This window comes from Mirounga angustirostris, unplaced genomic scaffold, assembly GCF_029215605.1.
Source record: "Mirounga angustirostris isolate CCGP_5_RB_7025 unplaced genomic scaffold, mMirAng1.0.hap1 SCAF_14, whole genome shotgun sequence".
NCBI classification, from domain to species: Eukaryota; Metazoa; Chordata; class Mammalia; order Carnivora; family Phocidae; genus Mirounga; species Mirounga angustirostris.
In genome coordinates, this window is record NW_026991722.1 from 35,568,005 (window position 1) to 35,584,279 (window position 16,275).

Sequence of the window (16,275 nt, forward strand, 5' to 3'; positions counted from 1 at the left end):
GTTTCTATTTTTTGAAACAGCTTCAGTAGAATAGGTATTATTTCTTCTTTGAATGTTTGGTAGAATTCCCCAGGGAATCCATCAGGCCCTGGACTCTTGTTTTTTGGGAAGCTTTTGATCACTCCTTCAATCTCGTTACTGGTTATTGGCCCATTCAGGTTGTCAATTTCTTCCTGTTTCAGTCTTGGCAGCTTACAGGTTTCCAGGAAGGCCGCCATTTCATCCAGATTGCTCAGTTTATTGGCATATAGTCGTTGATAATAATTTCTAATAATTGTTTCTATTTCCTTGGTGTTAGTCGTGATCTCTCCCCTTTCATTCATAATTTTATTAATTTGGGTCCTTTCTCTTTTCTTTTGGATAAGTCTGGCCAGTGGTTTATCGATCTTATTAATTCTTTCAAAGAACCAACTTCTAGTTTCATTGGTCTGATCCACCGTGTTTCTGGTTTCTAATTCATTGATCTCTGCTTTAATTTTAATTATTTCTCTTCTAATGCGTGGCTTAGGCATCATTTGTTGCTTTTTCGCTAGTTCTTTAAGGTGCAGAGTTAGTTGGTGAATTCGGGATTTTTCTATTTTTTTGAGTGACGCTTGGATGGCTATGTATTTCCCCCTTAGGACCGCCTTTGCAGTATCCCATAGGTTTTGGACCAATGTGTTTTCGTTCTTATTGATTTCCATGAATTGTTTAAGTTCTTCTTTGATTTCCTGGTTGACCCAAACATTCTTGAGCAGAGTGGTCTTTAGCTTCCAAGTGTTTGAATTTCTTCCAAATTTTTTCCTGTGATTGAGTTCCAGTTTTAAAGCATTGTGGTCTGAGAATATGCAGGGAATAATCTCAATCTTTTGGTATCGGTTGAGACTTGATTTGTGACCCAGTATGTGGTCTATTCTGGAGAAAGTTCCATGTGCGCTCGAGAAGAATGAGTATTCTGTTGTTTTAGGGTGGAATGTTCTGTAAATATCTATGAAGTCCATCTGGTCCAATGTATCATTCAAAGCTCTTGTTTCCTTGTTGATTTTCTGCTTAGATGATCTGTCCATTGCTGAGAGTGGAGTATTGAGGTCTCCTACAATTAACGTATTGTTATCAATATGACTCTTTATTTTGGCTAACAGTTGGCTATGTAGATGGCTGCTCCCATGTTGGGGGCATAGATATTTACAATTGTTAGATCTTCTTGTTGGATAGACCCTTTAAGAATGATATAGTGTCCTTCTGTGTCTCTAATTACAGATTTTAGTTTAAAATCTAATTTGTCTGATATAAGAATTGCTACCCCAGCTTTCTTTTGAGGTCCGCTGGCATGGAAGATGGATTTCCATCCCTTCACTTTCAGTCTGGATGTATCTTTAGGTTCAAAATGAGTCTCTTGTAGACAGCATATGGATGGGTCCTGTCTTTTTATCCAATCTGCAACCCTGTGCCATTTTATGGGAGTGTTTAGGCCATTCACGTTGAGAGTGATTATTGAAAGATATGAATTAATTGTCATCATGTTGCCTGTGAAGACATTGTTTTTATAGATTGTCCCTGTAAATTTCTGTTGTATATCACTCTTGGGGTCTTTCTACTTTTATAAAACCCCCCTTAATATTTCTTGCAGGGCCGGCTTAGTGGTCACATATTCTTTTAGTTTCTGCTGGTCATGGAAGCTCTGCATCTCTCCATCCATTCTAAATGAAAGCCTTGCCGGATAAAGTATTCTTGGCTGCTGTTCTCCTCATTTAGTACCCTGAATATGTCTTGCCAAGCCTTTCTGGCTTGCCAGGTCTCTGTGGATAGGTCTGATGTTATTCTGATGTTCCTCCCTCTGTACGTAAGGAATCTCTTCCCCCTAACTGCCCTTAAGATGGTTTCCTTGGTTCTAAGATTTGCAAGTTTTACTATTACATGCCGGGATGTTGGCCTGTTTTCATTGATCTTGGGACGGGTCCTCTCTGCCTCTAGGACGCAAATGTTTGTTTCATTCCCCACATTAGGGAAGTTCTCAGCTACGATTTGCTCAAATACATCTTCTAGTCCTCTCTCTCTCTCTCTCCACTCCCTCCGGGATTCCAATTATTCTGACATTGGAATGCTTCATGGTGTCACTTATTTCTCTGATTCTATTTTCATGGATTCTGAGTTGTTTTTCCCTGGCCTCCTCTTTTCCCTTTTTATCTTTTATATTGTCTTCCAGGTCACTTATTTGTTCTTCTGCCTCAGTTACCCTAGCTGTTAGATTATCTAAATTGGATTGGATCTCATTGATAGCATTTTTAAGTTCTGCCAATTCAGCTTTCATTTCTGCCCTTAGAGACTCTATGTTGCCATTAATTGATTTCTCCATTCTCGCCATTGTCTTCACAATTGCTAGCCTGAATTCCATCTCCGACATCCTGGTTATATCTGCATCCATTTGTAAATCTGCAGCATAAGTCATAATCTCTGAGTCTTTTCTATTTTGGGGGCTCCTCCTCCTAGTCATTCTGTTGATGGGTGTTTGAGGGTATGTATAGAGTCCAAATTATTGACCAGAACCCAAGCAAGATGTACTTGTTTTCTTGGGACCTTAGGGTTGCTGGCCTCTCGTTTTCCCAGCCTGTCTTCTGCGGGAGGGATCTGCTACGCTGTTACTCAGGCAAACCTGTTTGGGATGAGTTGCCCTGCCCCCCTGTGTTGGGGGAATGGGCTCAGCAGGAATCAGTTTTTGGGGCTTTTGTTCTCTGGCGGCTTTCCGCACCTCTTCCGAGAGTCAGAGCAAAAGAGACCGTTTCCAACCCTCTGCCTCAGAGCAGAGAGATTGCAGTCTGTTCTTCAGTGAGCTCTCCAGGCCACACTGTCTCCTTTCTGTCCCTGCTGCTATAAACTGCAGCGTCCTGGGTTGTGCGCCCCTCCGCAGCGCTCCCAGTCCTGCCTCCAGGTCGGGCACGTCTCTGCCCTTTATGCTTCTAAAACCGCCAGCCGCTCCCAGTTCGCAGGCACGAACCTGCTGATCTGGGTTTCTGCCCGAGGGGCTGCCCTCCTAAAGTCCTTTCCCCGCCGCTACCGGTCTGCGAGTCTGTGCCCCATCCCCAGCGTGAGAGGCTGTTCCTCACCAGTGGTGTAGGATTCCCATGGCCAGGCACCCTCCCGCTGCCGTTTATCCTCCGATATCTGTCTGCAGAATCACGGCTCCCCGCTTCACACCTTGAAACCAACCGCCTGTGATATTCTGTTTGTAGAGATCCCGATCTTCTTACATCTCAGGCTGGTTTCGTGGGTGCTCAGAGTGGTCTGGTAGATATCCAGCTCAATTCCGGGGACCAGTTGAAATAGGGTCCCCTACTCCTCTGCCACCTTTCCTTCCCCTATTTTTATATATTTTTTAAAGATTTTTTATTTATTTGACAGGGAGAGAGAGATAGCGAGAGAGAGCAAAAGCAGGGGGAACAGCAGAGGGAGAGGGAGAAGCAGGCTCCCCGCTGAGCAGGAGCCCATTTTGGGGCCTGATCTGGATCATGACCCGAGCAGAAGGCAGATGCTTAACCATCTGAGCCACCCAGGTGCCCCCATAATCTAATTTTAGAACGCTTTCATCCTTTCCAAAAGAAACCTTGTATTCATTAGCAGCCACTTCCCATTTCTCATTCCTCCAATACTGTACTATTACAGCAACTTTTCTGTAAGCCTAAAATTATTTCAAAATAATACAAAAAAGTAATGATCATATTACACTGAATTAAAATTTAAATATATAAAAACATATATATAAAAATATATACAAAATTATGACACATTACAAATGGCACATAATCAAGAGAAGAAAATAAAGTTATTGAGTTCTAAAGTTCTTGAATTGCTTAGAATAGAGCTAAAAGTATCAATTAATACTAGACTGTGATTAGTCAAGAATGCATATTACAAATCCCCAGGGTGACCACAGGTTCATTTAAACAAGAAAATGAGGGGCGCCTGGGTGGCTCATACAGATGAGCATCTGCCTTCAGCTTGGGTCATGATCTCAGGGTCCTGGGATTGAGCGCTGTGGGGGGGCTCCCTGCTCTGCAGGGAGTCTGTTTCTACCTCTCCCTCTACCCCTCCCCCATGCTCGTGCACTTGCATGCGCTCTCTCTCTTGAATAAATATTTTAAAAAATAAAATAATTTAAAAAAAAAACAGGAAAATGAGTGCATTCAGCACAATAGTAACCACAGGATCAAATATGTAAGGCAAAAATTGACAAAACTACGAAATGAAATGCGTAAGTTTCCAATCATGATGTGACCTTCTTTTACCTTAATAACCACTTTTAAAGCCCCCACCTTCAAATACAGTCACACTCTCAGGAACTGGGGGTTAGCATTTCAATATGAATTTGGTGGGGTCACAATTTCGCCCACAAGCACATAATGCATAAAGATGTAATTGGTAAAAATAACAACTCAAAGATTGGGGAACACAGCTGTACAGAGACAGAATTTTTATACACAACTGAAACTAAGTTAGTATGAATTCAAATTAAACTGTTATAAATTTAGGGTGTTAACTGTATTCCCCAGGGTAACAATTAAGAAAATAACTAAAAATTTTACAAAAAAAAAGAAACAAGGACCCAATCAAAATGGTGTGCACACACACACACAAAATCAAACAAAAAAAGATAGCACTACTGGAGTAACTAGAAAACTTAAAAAAAAAAAAAAAAAAAAAAAGCCTTTTTCATATATATGTATCTTTCACATATATATCTTTTATATATATCTTTCATATATCTTTTATATATATAAAACATACATACATACATAACAGCAAAATGGTACTGTGATAAGAAATTACTTTAAATATATATGGGTTATGTTCACCAGTGAAAGAGATTAGGAAAATGGATTTTTTTTTAAAAACCCACATTCTAATATATGTTGCTTGTTAGAGACTCAATTTGAATTAAAAGACACAAAAGTTGAAAGCTAAAATATGGAAAAAGGTATTTTATGCAAATATCACTTAAATAGTAACCAAAAGGGAGCTGGTTGGCTATACTAATATCAGACAAAATAGATTTCAATACAAAAAATGTTACAAGACAAAGAGATGTCATGTATTGATAAAAGGGTCAATTCTTCAAGAATGTATTAAAATTATAAAAATAAACCCACCAAACAACAAAGTCCCCCAAAATATGAAGAAAGCACTGACACAAGTGAAGAGAAATATAGTTCAATAATAGTTGGAGACTTCAATAACCAACTATCAATAAGAAATAGGACATCTAGATGCAAGATCATCAGTAAAAAAAGGGGGGACTTGAACAACACTGTAAGCCAACTAGACTTAAAAGACATATATAGAACACTCCACCAAACAACAGCTGAATCAACATTCTTCTCAAGTGCACATGGAATTTTCTCCAGGATAAATCATATATAAGCTCACAAAACAACTCTCAATATATTTAAAGAGACTGAAAGCATGCAAAGTATCTTTTCCACTGCAATGGACTAAAATTCAAAATCATTAAGGGAAAGAAAAGTGGAAAATTCATAAATACATGGAAATCAAACAACACACTCTTAAACAAATGAATCAAAGAAAAAAAATCAAGGAAAATTAGAAAGTACTTTAAGATGAATGCAACACAACATATCAAAATCTATGGGGTACAGCAAAAGCAGTACTCACAGGGATATTTATGGCATAAATGCCTACATTAGAAAACCAGAGAGATTTCAAGTCAGTAACTTTATACCTTAAGGACTAGAAACTAAAACCCAAACCTTGCAAAAGGGAGAAAATAATATAGAGCAAAGATAAGTGAAATAGACAATAGAAAGAAAATAGAGAGTCTATAAAACCAAAAGTTGGTTCTTTGAAAAGATCAACAAAATTTAAAAATCTTTAGCTTAGACTGATAAATGAAAGATGATGTAAATAAAATCAGAAATTAAAGTGGGACATTACTACTAACTATACACAAATAAAAAGGATTCTAAGAGAATAGTACAAAAATTATATGTCTTAGACACTGGATAACCTATATAAAATAAACATTCCTAAAAACACAAAAATTACCAACACTGACTCAAGAACAAATGGAAAAATCTAAATAGATCTACAACACATAAGGAGATTTAAACAGTAATCAAAAACTGCCCTACAAAGACAATCTAAGAACCAGATAGCTTCATGGATGAATTCTACCAATTTATTTTTCTACCAAATATTTAATGAAGAATTAACACCAATCCTTCTCAAACTCTTCCAAAGAACCTAAGAAAAGGGAATACTCCCTAGCTCATCCTATGAGTCCAGTAATACCTGATATCTAAGCCAAAGAAACTGAGAAAATAAAACTACAGACCAAGATCCCTCATGAATACAGATTCAAAAATCCTCAAAAAAAAATGCCAACAAACTAAATCCAAAAATGTATTAAAAGGGATTATAAAATATGACCAATTGGTATTTATCCCAAAAATACAAGGATGGTTTAACATAAGAAAATCAATCAACACACATTTGACAAACCAACAAAAATATGTGATCGTATCAATTGACAAAGAAAAAGCTTTTGAAAAAATCCCCAACACTCAAACTGGGAAAAAAAGGAAACTTCTTTAACATGGGAAAGGGAATTTATGAAAAACTAACAGCTGCCATCTTATCTCATTGATAAGCTTTGTGCAGTGGCAGTATCGTAGCCAATGAGGTTTATCCGAGGCGCGATTATTGCTAATTGAAAACTTATCTCATTGATAAAAAACTGAAAGCTTTCCCACTAAGTTCAAGACCAAGACAAGGATGCCTGCTTCTACCACTCCATTCAACAATGTGCTGGAACTTCAAACCAGAAGAAAAACAAATAAGAAGCATCCAAACTGGAAAAGAAGTAGAACCATCTTTGCAGATGACATGATACTATATATAGAAAATCCATACAGAATCCACAAAAAACTATTAGAGCTCATAAACAAATGTAACAAAGTTTCAGGGTGTAAGATTAACATACAAAAATCTTCTGTATTTCTATACACCGGTAACAAACAATCTGAAAAGAATATTAAGAAAACAATTCTAATTACAAGAACATAAAAAAAACAAATTCTTGGAAATAAATTCATCCAAAAACGTGAAAGACTTGTACATTGAAACATTGCTAAAGAAATTAAAGAAGACCTAAATACTGAAAGACATTTCATGTTCATGGACCGGAACACTTAAATATGGCAATATTCCCCAAAGTGATCTACAGATTTAATGTAATCCTATCAAAATCCCAACTGCTTTTTTTTCAGAGGCAGAAAAGCTGATCTCATAATTCATATGGAATTGCAAGGGACCAGAACAGCTCAAACAATCTTCAAAAGGAAAAACAAAGTTGGAGGTCTTGTATTTCATGCTAATAAGATACACTAATCAAAACAGTGTGGTATTGGCATTAGAATAGACATACAGATCAATGAAAAATACTGAAAGTCCAGAAATAAACCCAAATATTTCTGGTCAATCAATTTTTGACAATGGTGCCAAGACCATTAAATGGGAAAATAACAGTCTCTTCAACAAATAGTGCTGGGACAAATGGATTTCCACATGCAAAAAAAAAAAAAAAAAAAAAATGAAGTTGAACCACTATCCCTCATCATATACAGAAATTAAATCAAAATGGACCAAAGACCCAAATATAAGAGCTAAAACCATAAGACTCATAGAAGAAAACATAGGGTTAAATCTTCATGACTTTTGATACTGCAGTAGTTTCTTAGATATGACACCAAAAGCACAATTGACAAGAGAAAAATAGAGAATTTAGACTTCATCAATAGTAAAATCTTTTGGGCTTCAAAGGACACAATCAAGAAAGTGAAAAACCAATCACACAATGGGAGACATTATTTGCAAATCATATATATGTTATTGGTATATAGTACCTAGAATATCTAAAGAACTATTACAACAACAATGAAAAAACAAACAACCCAATTAAAATATGGGCAAAGGACTTGAATAGACATTTCCCCAAAGAAGATATACAAATGGCCATTAAACGCATGCTTAATATCATTAGCCACTAGGGAAATATAAACAAAACCACAAATAAGATAACAAGGATGGCTATCACCAAAAAAATGGATTATAATGATTGCTGGTGAGAATGTGGAGACAATTGAAATCCTCATATATTGTTCGTAGGAATGGGAAGTAGTTCAGCTATTGTGAAAAACAGTTTGGCAATTCCTTAAAACGCTCTACAAAGAATTACCATAAGATCTCACAATTCTGCTACAGGGTATATATATCCAAAATAACTGAAACAGGTGTTCAGACAAAAACTTGCACATGAATATTCAAATCAGCACTACTTACAATCACTAAAAGGTGGAAACCCAAATGCCCATCAACAAATGAACGGATAAAGAAAATGTGGTGTTATCCATACAATAAGATATTTTTCAGCCAACCTTGAAAATATTATACTGAGTGAAAGAAGGCAGATAGAAGGGCCATGTACTATATGATTCCAATTACATGAAATACTGAGAGTCAGCAAACAGGTACAGACCAAAACAGATTAGCTGTTGTCAGGAATTGAGAGGAAAGGGAGAATGGGGAGCAACCGCTTAATGAGTATAGTTTCGTTTGGGGTGAAAATGTTCTGGAACTAGGTGGTTATGCAACACTGTGAGTATACTGTCATTAGTGTTTAGTTTTATGTTAGAGGTATTCTATCGCATTATGGTATAACACACAATGTTATATGGTATAACACACTTATATGAGGTACTAGAAAAGTAACATTCACAGATGGAGAAAGGAGAATGGTGATTATCAGGAGCTGATAGAGGAGGAATGGAGAATTTTAATAGGCACTGAGTTTGAGTTTTGCAAGATGAAAAGAATTCTGGAGACTGGTTGAACAACAATGTGAATGCATTTAACATTACTGACCTGTACACTTAAAAAATGGTTAAGATCATAAATTATATGTTTATATGTATTTTACCATAATTTAAAAAATAAACTAAAAATGCACAAAGATATTTCATGAATACTAGAAGTATTTCTCATGAAACAAAATTCCTTAACAAAAATATTAGCAAATTAAAATCAGCAACATACTAAAAAAAAAAACAAAACCCACCATATCCAAGTGGTGTTAAGCTAGGAATGCGAGGTAAATTAAACATTCAAAAACCAATCAATATAATTTACTACATTAACAGAGAAAAAAGAAGCAAATCATATTATTAGTATAATAAAGAAAAGTCATTTGACAAAGTTCTACTCCTATTTATGATTTAAGAAAAACAACTCTCAGCAAACTAGGAACAAAAATAAATTTCCTCAACCTGATAAAGAACATCTATAAACAACCTACAGCTTACATTGTACTTGATGGTGAAAGACTTAATTTCAGAAACAAGAAGGCAAAGACATCCACTTTCGTTCAACATTGTAGCAGAGATCCTAGCCAATGCAAAGGGGCAAGAAAAAGAAACAAAGTATCTGCAAATTAGAAAGGAAAAAATAAAATTGTTTTTATTTGTAGATGACATGATCATTACTGTATATTGAAAATCCAGAGTATTCTGCCAAAAAAACTATTATAACAAGTAAATTTAAAAAGTCTGACATCAAGCCAATATTAAAAAAAATTGTTTTACCATGAGAAATGAAATAAAATTTAAAAATGTATAATAAAAATTTTAAATCATGCCACTTACAATAGTATCAAAAATATAAAATACTTAAGAATAACACATGTGCATATTTTATAACTTGTACCATGCAAACTACAATTCACTACAGAAAAAAAATTTAAGATAATCAAATAAATGGAGAAATACGACATATCACCAACCGAAAGACTCAATAATGTGAAGATGTCAATTTTCCTCAAGTTGATCTACAAATTCAATACATCCCAAACAAAATTCTAAGAGGCAACTTTCCTTTAAAAATAAACATGCTAATTCTAAAATTTGTAGTGAAATGCAAAGGACCTCAAAAAGCCAAAACAGTTTTCAAAAAGAGCAAAGCTGTAAGATTTACCTGATTTCAAGACTTATTGTAAAATTACAGTAATCAAGTCAGTTTGGTATTGGCCTGAGGGCAACACAAAGATCAGTGGAATGAAAAGCCCAGGGAAAGACCATGCAAGGTTTTTGATAATGAGGCGGAGGTAATTCTGCAGAAAGGGTAGTCTTTTCTAACAAAGGAAAAAATCTTTGCTACCTTGGGATAGGCAATATTTTTTAGATAAAACACTAAAGATATGAACCACAAAAGAAAAAAATTGATGAATTGAGGTTCATCAAAATAATGAATTTTGCTTTACAAAAGAAAACATTAAGATAGTGCTCACCTCGGCAGCATATATACTAAAATTGGAACAGTACAGAGACGATTAGCATGGCCCCTGCGCAAGGATGACACGCAAATTTGTGAAGCGTTCCATATTTTTTCAGGGCTGTGAGTTCAAGCCCCACGCTGGGTGGAGAGATTACTTAAAAATAAAAATCTTAAAAAAAAACAATAAAACATTAGGATATTTAGAAAGCAAGGTTGGGGGGAAAAACACATATATGACAACTTGCATCCAAAATATATAAAGAACACCTCAGTAGCAAGAAGAGAAAGGGATGGGTCAAAAAAAAAAAAAAGGCAAAAAGTTTTAACAGATACTTAAAAGAATGGCCAATGATCCCATTAATCTTAGGAAAACACAAATTAATTCCACAGGGAGATATCACTATACTCATTAGAATGGCTAAAATTTAAAGAAATGACAATACCAAGACTTAATGAATATGCTCAACGATGGCATTCTCATCGGGAGTGTGAAATAACACAACATTAGGAAACAGTTTGGCAGTTTCTTCTAAAGTTAAATATACACTTAACATAGAACTGAGTAATTCTATACCTAAAGAATTTGCAGAAGAAAAATTAAAACATCATATCCACACAAACACTTGTACATGAATATTATAGAGGCTTTATTCATAAAAGGCAAAAACTTGAACAACCCAAAGTTCTGTTTAACAGATGAATAAACTAAAGTACATGCAAACAACGGAATACTAATCAACAATAAAAAATGAACTACTCGTACAGACAACAAATTGAAGAAAAAAAAAATCTCAAAAACATTACTCCCTGAAATAAGCCAAATACAAAAGGACAAATACTCTATGATTCCAATTATGTGAAAGATCCAGAATAGTCAGATTCACAGAGACCCAGAGAATGGTGGTTACCAAGGAGGGGAGAGTGAGGAGTTATTTTTAATGGATACAGAGTTTCAATGATAAAAAGTTCTGGAAATGGACTGTGGAGATGATGTCACAACAATATGAATGTACTTAATACCACTGAACTGTACACTTAAAAATGGTTAAGATGATAAATTTTATGTTATGTATTTTTTACCACACACACAAAATCATTTTGCTGAGGGAAAAAAGCCAGACAGAAGAGGGTACATACTATACGGCCATTTACATGGCATGTCAGAACATGTAAAACTAAGCAATAATGACAGAAATCACATGAATGGCTGTCTGGGATGGAAAAGAGAGGAAGGAGCTGACTGTAAAAGATCTCAAAGAACTTTTTAATGTGACCTTACATTTGCCAAAACTCACTGAAATATACACTTAAAATGCATACATATTTTTAAACATGCATACATACTAGTATATGTAAATTGCACTTCCGTATATTTTCAAATAAATAAATAAGCTTGAGGAGGGAATGAAATGTAACAGAGTTGAAAATAAAAATCTATAGACTCTTTCGAGGAATGAGGTTATGTTGTGGTGTACAAAGAAGGTAGTAGCTGGAAGGAAATATGTGGTCTGAGGAGTAGTTCTCAAGATGAAAGACAAATGACTGTACTTAACGCCAACGGGAAACCAGTTATTTGAAACCAGGGTGAAAATCCAGAGGTAAAAGAACATAAAGGCTAGGAATGTTTAGTTGCCGGTGTTTGAGGCATATGGAACTTCGTTCTACATTTCCCCACTTCAATAAAAATGAGTCTTGTAAAAGAAAAAAAAGTGAAGAAATGGTTTGGCAAGTGTGAGCTGAAAAAAGTAGACTGAAATATCCAACAGAAGAAACTTAGCAAACTCAAGGAAAGAAGAACACATTATTCCCATATATCTGTATGTTAATAGTAAATACAGTAATAATGGAGTTCCTAGAAATATTAGCAAATCTATACTAATACCAACCTTGTAGTAACACCCTGAATCTCTACCAAGAAGTCAGCATTTTGCTAGAAAGCAGAAGGTTGCTGAAACCAAAACAATATGCTCTAATATTTCAGGTATTCTCCAAGCCTTGCAACTGAAATAAAATGGATCACTGAGGACAATAATGGCAACTCAGGACCACTAATAGATGAATTCTATTTTCAAAGCCATCAAGCATATGTAAGGATATCCATACCATCTATGTGGTAAAAAGCCTTGTGAGAAGATCATCTGCAAGTATGAAGAATAACAAATGTTTTCCCAGTACAAAAAACACTAATTGAAGGGAATGAAAACTCTACTTTAGAGACTAGAACAGCCAAAGAATTCTAGTGAAAGAAATTACTGCTTCTCTCAGGTGGCATATCAAATTCAGACTAAGGTATGTACTTGGAAATAGTCATACCCTGTATCCTAGCCCCCAAAACATCATTGTTGTCATCTTTATAACTGTAATTCTATGATTTAGTAAGGTAATTTTTTAACTTCAGCCTTTTTATAAAAGCCTCTACAAACATTATTTTAAGGCCTCGACATGAAATACATTTTCAAACACTTCATATAGCTATTTTTAATTAAAAATAAAGAAAGAAGGAAAAGACCTACTATTTCCAAACATGGAATTCAATGACAAAAACTAGTACTATTTTAATCAACTTTTAGGTATGGCTTTTCCTTAAATTTGACTTTTACAATTTATATTAATACATTCCTCTATCAACATCTTCATTTGTTAAGTATTTTCAGATTCCAAAACTGGATGTGTGTATTTACAAAAAAATTACTCCAAGAGATATGCTTCACACACACCATTAATAAGATGGAATAGTACAACCAAATAGCTATGAACTATTATTCTCAAAATTCAAAATCCCTTATTTTGAATCCTGAAAGCATCAGGAGTTAGCAAAATGACAACAGATATTCTTGCAACGGACTACAGTAAAATGAATGTTTACTTCTGTTCAGATCTACAACAAAACCAAAGGTAATTGCTATGACACTGATTACAATATATCAACCTACATCGACAGCAGAGCTAAGCTTCTACATTTTCCATTTCAATAGAGGACTGCTGCAAATATATGCACCAAATAATTTGGGAAATTAAATAAAACAAGAAAATGTAAATTAGAAAGTGGTTTGTTCTGGTCTTTCCTTCTTACATTTTTCCCACTTTTCTTTTTCAGAGGCCACAGAATACTTTTTTCTAAAAATCTCTGCTTCCATAAGATCAATGATACAATGACATCAAAACATAGTAATTTCTATTTGCAAAAACAGTTTTCTCTCTTATATAATAATACATTTCATATAAGATTTTATCTCACCTGGCCAGTTCTTTAATTAAATTTGCAATGCGTCTTTTGTCTTCGAGACATAAATCCTTCAACGACGCACTCTTTATTCCTCCCCCGCAGAAATTCTAATACAAAACAAAACAAAACAAAATCTTTTGGTTAACTTTTGCTAAAAACAATTTTTAAGACTTTTTGAGAAATCTCTTAAAATTAGCACAGGAAGTAAAATTTTTCAGATTATCTTTTCTCTGGTGGTATGCTTTTTTTTTTTTAAGATTTATTTATTTGAGAGTGAGAGACAGAGATAGCCAGATAGACCATGAATGGGGAGGACAGGAAGAAGCAGACTCCCGTTGAGCAGGGAGCCTGATGCAGGGTTTGATCCCAGGACCCTGGGATCATGACCTGAGCCAAAGGCAGACGCTTAACCATCTGAGCCACGGAGGTACCCTCTTTACCTGTTTCATTCAAACTTACTATGAATTCAAAACAGGCTAAGGAACTGTCTGTCCAGCAGGGGACATCATAAAATTTACATAGAGAAGACCACAATAGGCAGAAATGACCCTGCTTAAATATTAGGGATTATTAAGGAAACAACGTTTGCTTGGTGAATGTCACAAAACAAACACCTCATGGAGGATACTGAGAACTTTTCCTACACTACAGCACGCAGGCTGTTTACAAGTACACTAAGGTTGACAGCAGAGACACCAGTTTCCAAGTTCTCAATATATCCTAAAGTGCATTCCAGTGGGTACTAGACCAAAGAGTAATAATAACAGCTAACACATATCTCATGCTTACTACATGTCAGGAACACTATAAGTACTTTACACTTACTAATCTGGCCGATTTGCACAACAGTGCTATGAATTAGGTATTATTTCTGTTTACGGTGAGGGGATATCCTCTCTCGGATTACAGCAGTTAAAGTAGCAAAACCAGGACTCGAGCACACATCCAGAGTATGTGCTCCCAACCACTGAACTAGCCTATCTCTTGTGCTATAAAAAGTTGTCCTAGTACTTGAACTTCATTAAGAGGGGTCTTTAAAGCAATGAAACTCAGCGAGTCACAGGGAAACTACAGGTAACATGTAAACGGAAGGAACCCTAGACATTTGTACAACCACAAAGTAGGTTAGTCCAATTTCTTCACGTAGCCAAGGACAAACCAAGAGCTCTAAAATGAGTCCTGGAAATACTGATAGCCATAGATGGGAAAGATCAGGGAGAAAAAGGAAATGGGGAGAAAGGAGATGGTAAGAAAATAAAATCAGTTTGGTTTTGGATATGGTCAACCTAAGATGCTAGGAAGATAGGCATATGGAAATGTTTAGGAAGGAAGCTGGAAAAATGGGTGTGGCTCTCAAGTCAGAGAAAAATATAAAGATTTTTTTTTTTAAGATTATTTATTTATTTGACAGAGAGACAGCGAGAGAGGGAACACAAGCACGGGGAGTGGGAGAGGGAGGAGCAGGCTTCCCACGGAGCAGGGAGCCCGATGTGGGGCTTGATCCCAGGACCCTGGGATCATGACCTGAGCTGAAGGCAGATGCTCAATGACTGAGCCACCCAGGCGCCCCGAAAAATATAAAGATTTAAACTTTAGTCATATGGTATAATGGATGATATTTAGATTTTTATTATTTTCTTTATACTTCTCTATGTTTTAGATTTTTCCTTAATGTTAAAAAATACTAGTTTTTAAAAATCATCTATGAATCCAAGATAATAAATTAAAGGACAAAAGAGAATCAGAAGGATATAATATTGTGGGAGAAAAAATGTTTCAAGAAGAGCACAGGGTTAACAGTGCTAATGATCAAAAAAAGCTACACAGAATGTGGAAAGCAGTCACTCAATTTGGCAATGGGAAAAGTTGCTGAAAACACACGAGAAGACATCTTAGTGGTGCAGTGAGTAAAAGAACCAACAAGAGAAACCCCTGCACATGGGCAAGAATTTCAACAGCACTGTGTTTGACAGAACGTCCTTGAAAATACAGATATTTGTCAATTAGAGAATAAACTGTAGTATATTTATACAATGGAATTCTGTAGGTATTGGTTGTTATGTTACTTAGTGATTTTCATCTTCAAACCCACCCTTCCCAGCCCTCCTTTGTGGTGCTGGGCCTCAGACTTTAGGAACCTCACATCTCCTTTGCCAGATGGCTCTCTGTTAAAACCTGCCAATAGGAAGAACTAGAGGGAGACCAAAGGTTGCCCGAAAAAGAAGAAAAGACACAGTCCTTCCTATTTACATCTCGTTCCCACTAGTGTCACCCCTGCCAGAGTGTGCTCTGACAAGGATAGCAGATTCCAGATTCCAATTTTCCTGGCCCTGGCAGAACCAGCCATTAGTATGTCTCCTCGGGGACCACAGTACCAGTGAGGCTGGTTCCCCATCATCAGAAGTCTATGTTCCAGCTCTAAAGGGCCCCTCCCCCAAGCATCTAAGATTTAATAAATCCAACTTGCTCTGGCTGTTTTCCTAGCCCTAGAGATGGGAGTTGTTTCTTGCCGTTACTACCTACATGATATCTTGGTGTTCTCTGTTTACCTTTTCAGTTCTCTAGCACCAATTTAGCAAGTCTTTATATTAAATATTCTCAGTAAAAAAAAAAGTGACTAGACTGGCTGAAATATAAGTGAAAAGAAATGACATACAATGGGGTGCCTAGGTGGCTCGGTTGGTTAAGTGCCCAACTCTTGTTTTGGGCTCAGGTCATGATCTCATGGGTCA

At 35.9% G+C, this 16,275-nt stretch overlaps 1 protein-coding gene, 1 non-coding gene and 1 pseudogene across 6 annotated transcripts in view; 2 read left to right on the top strand and 1 right to left on the bottom strand.

Annotated features, from left to right (window-relative positions):
- Positions 1–16,275, bottom strand: part of KIAA1328 (KIAA1328 ortholog) — a 353,979-nt gene that overhangs the window by 323,329 nt on the left and 14,375 nt on the right. For all 5 annotated transcript variants that reach the window (XM_045886803.3, XM_045886802.3, XM_054510318.2 and 2 more), the window contains one exon: positions 13,556–13,650. In XM_045886803.3, coding sequence (XP_045742759.2) covers positions 13,556–13,650 — 95 coding nt within the window. The remainder of the gene's footprint in view (positions 1–13,555; positions 13,651–16,275) is intronic.
- Positions 6,640–6,721, top strand: LOC123853366 (U4 spliceosomal RNA; annotated as a pseudogene).
- Positions 10,323–10,429, top strand: LOC123853376 (U6 spliceosomal RNA). The gene has a single exon (XR_006793134.1). It is a non-coding gene; the product is annotated as a U6 spliceosomal RNA (small nuclear RNA).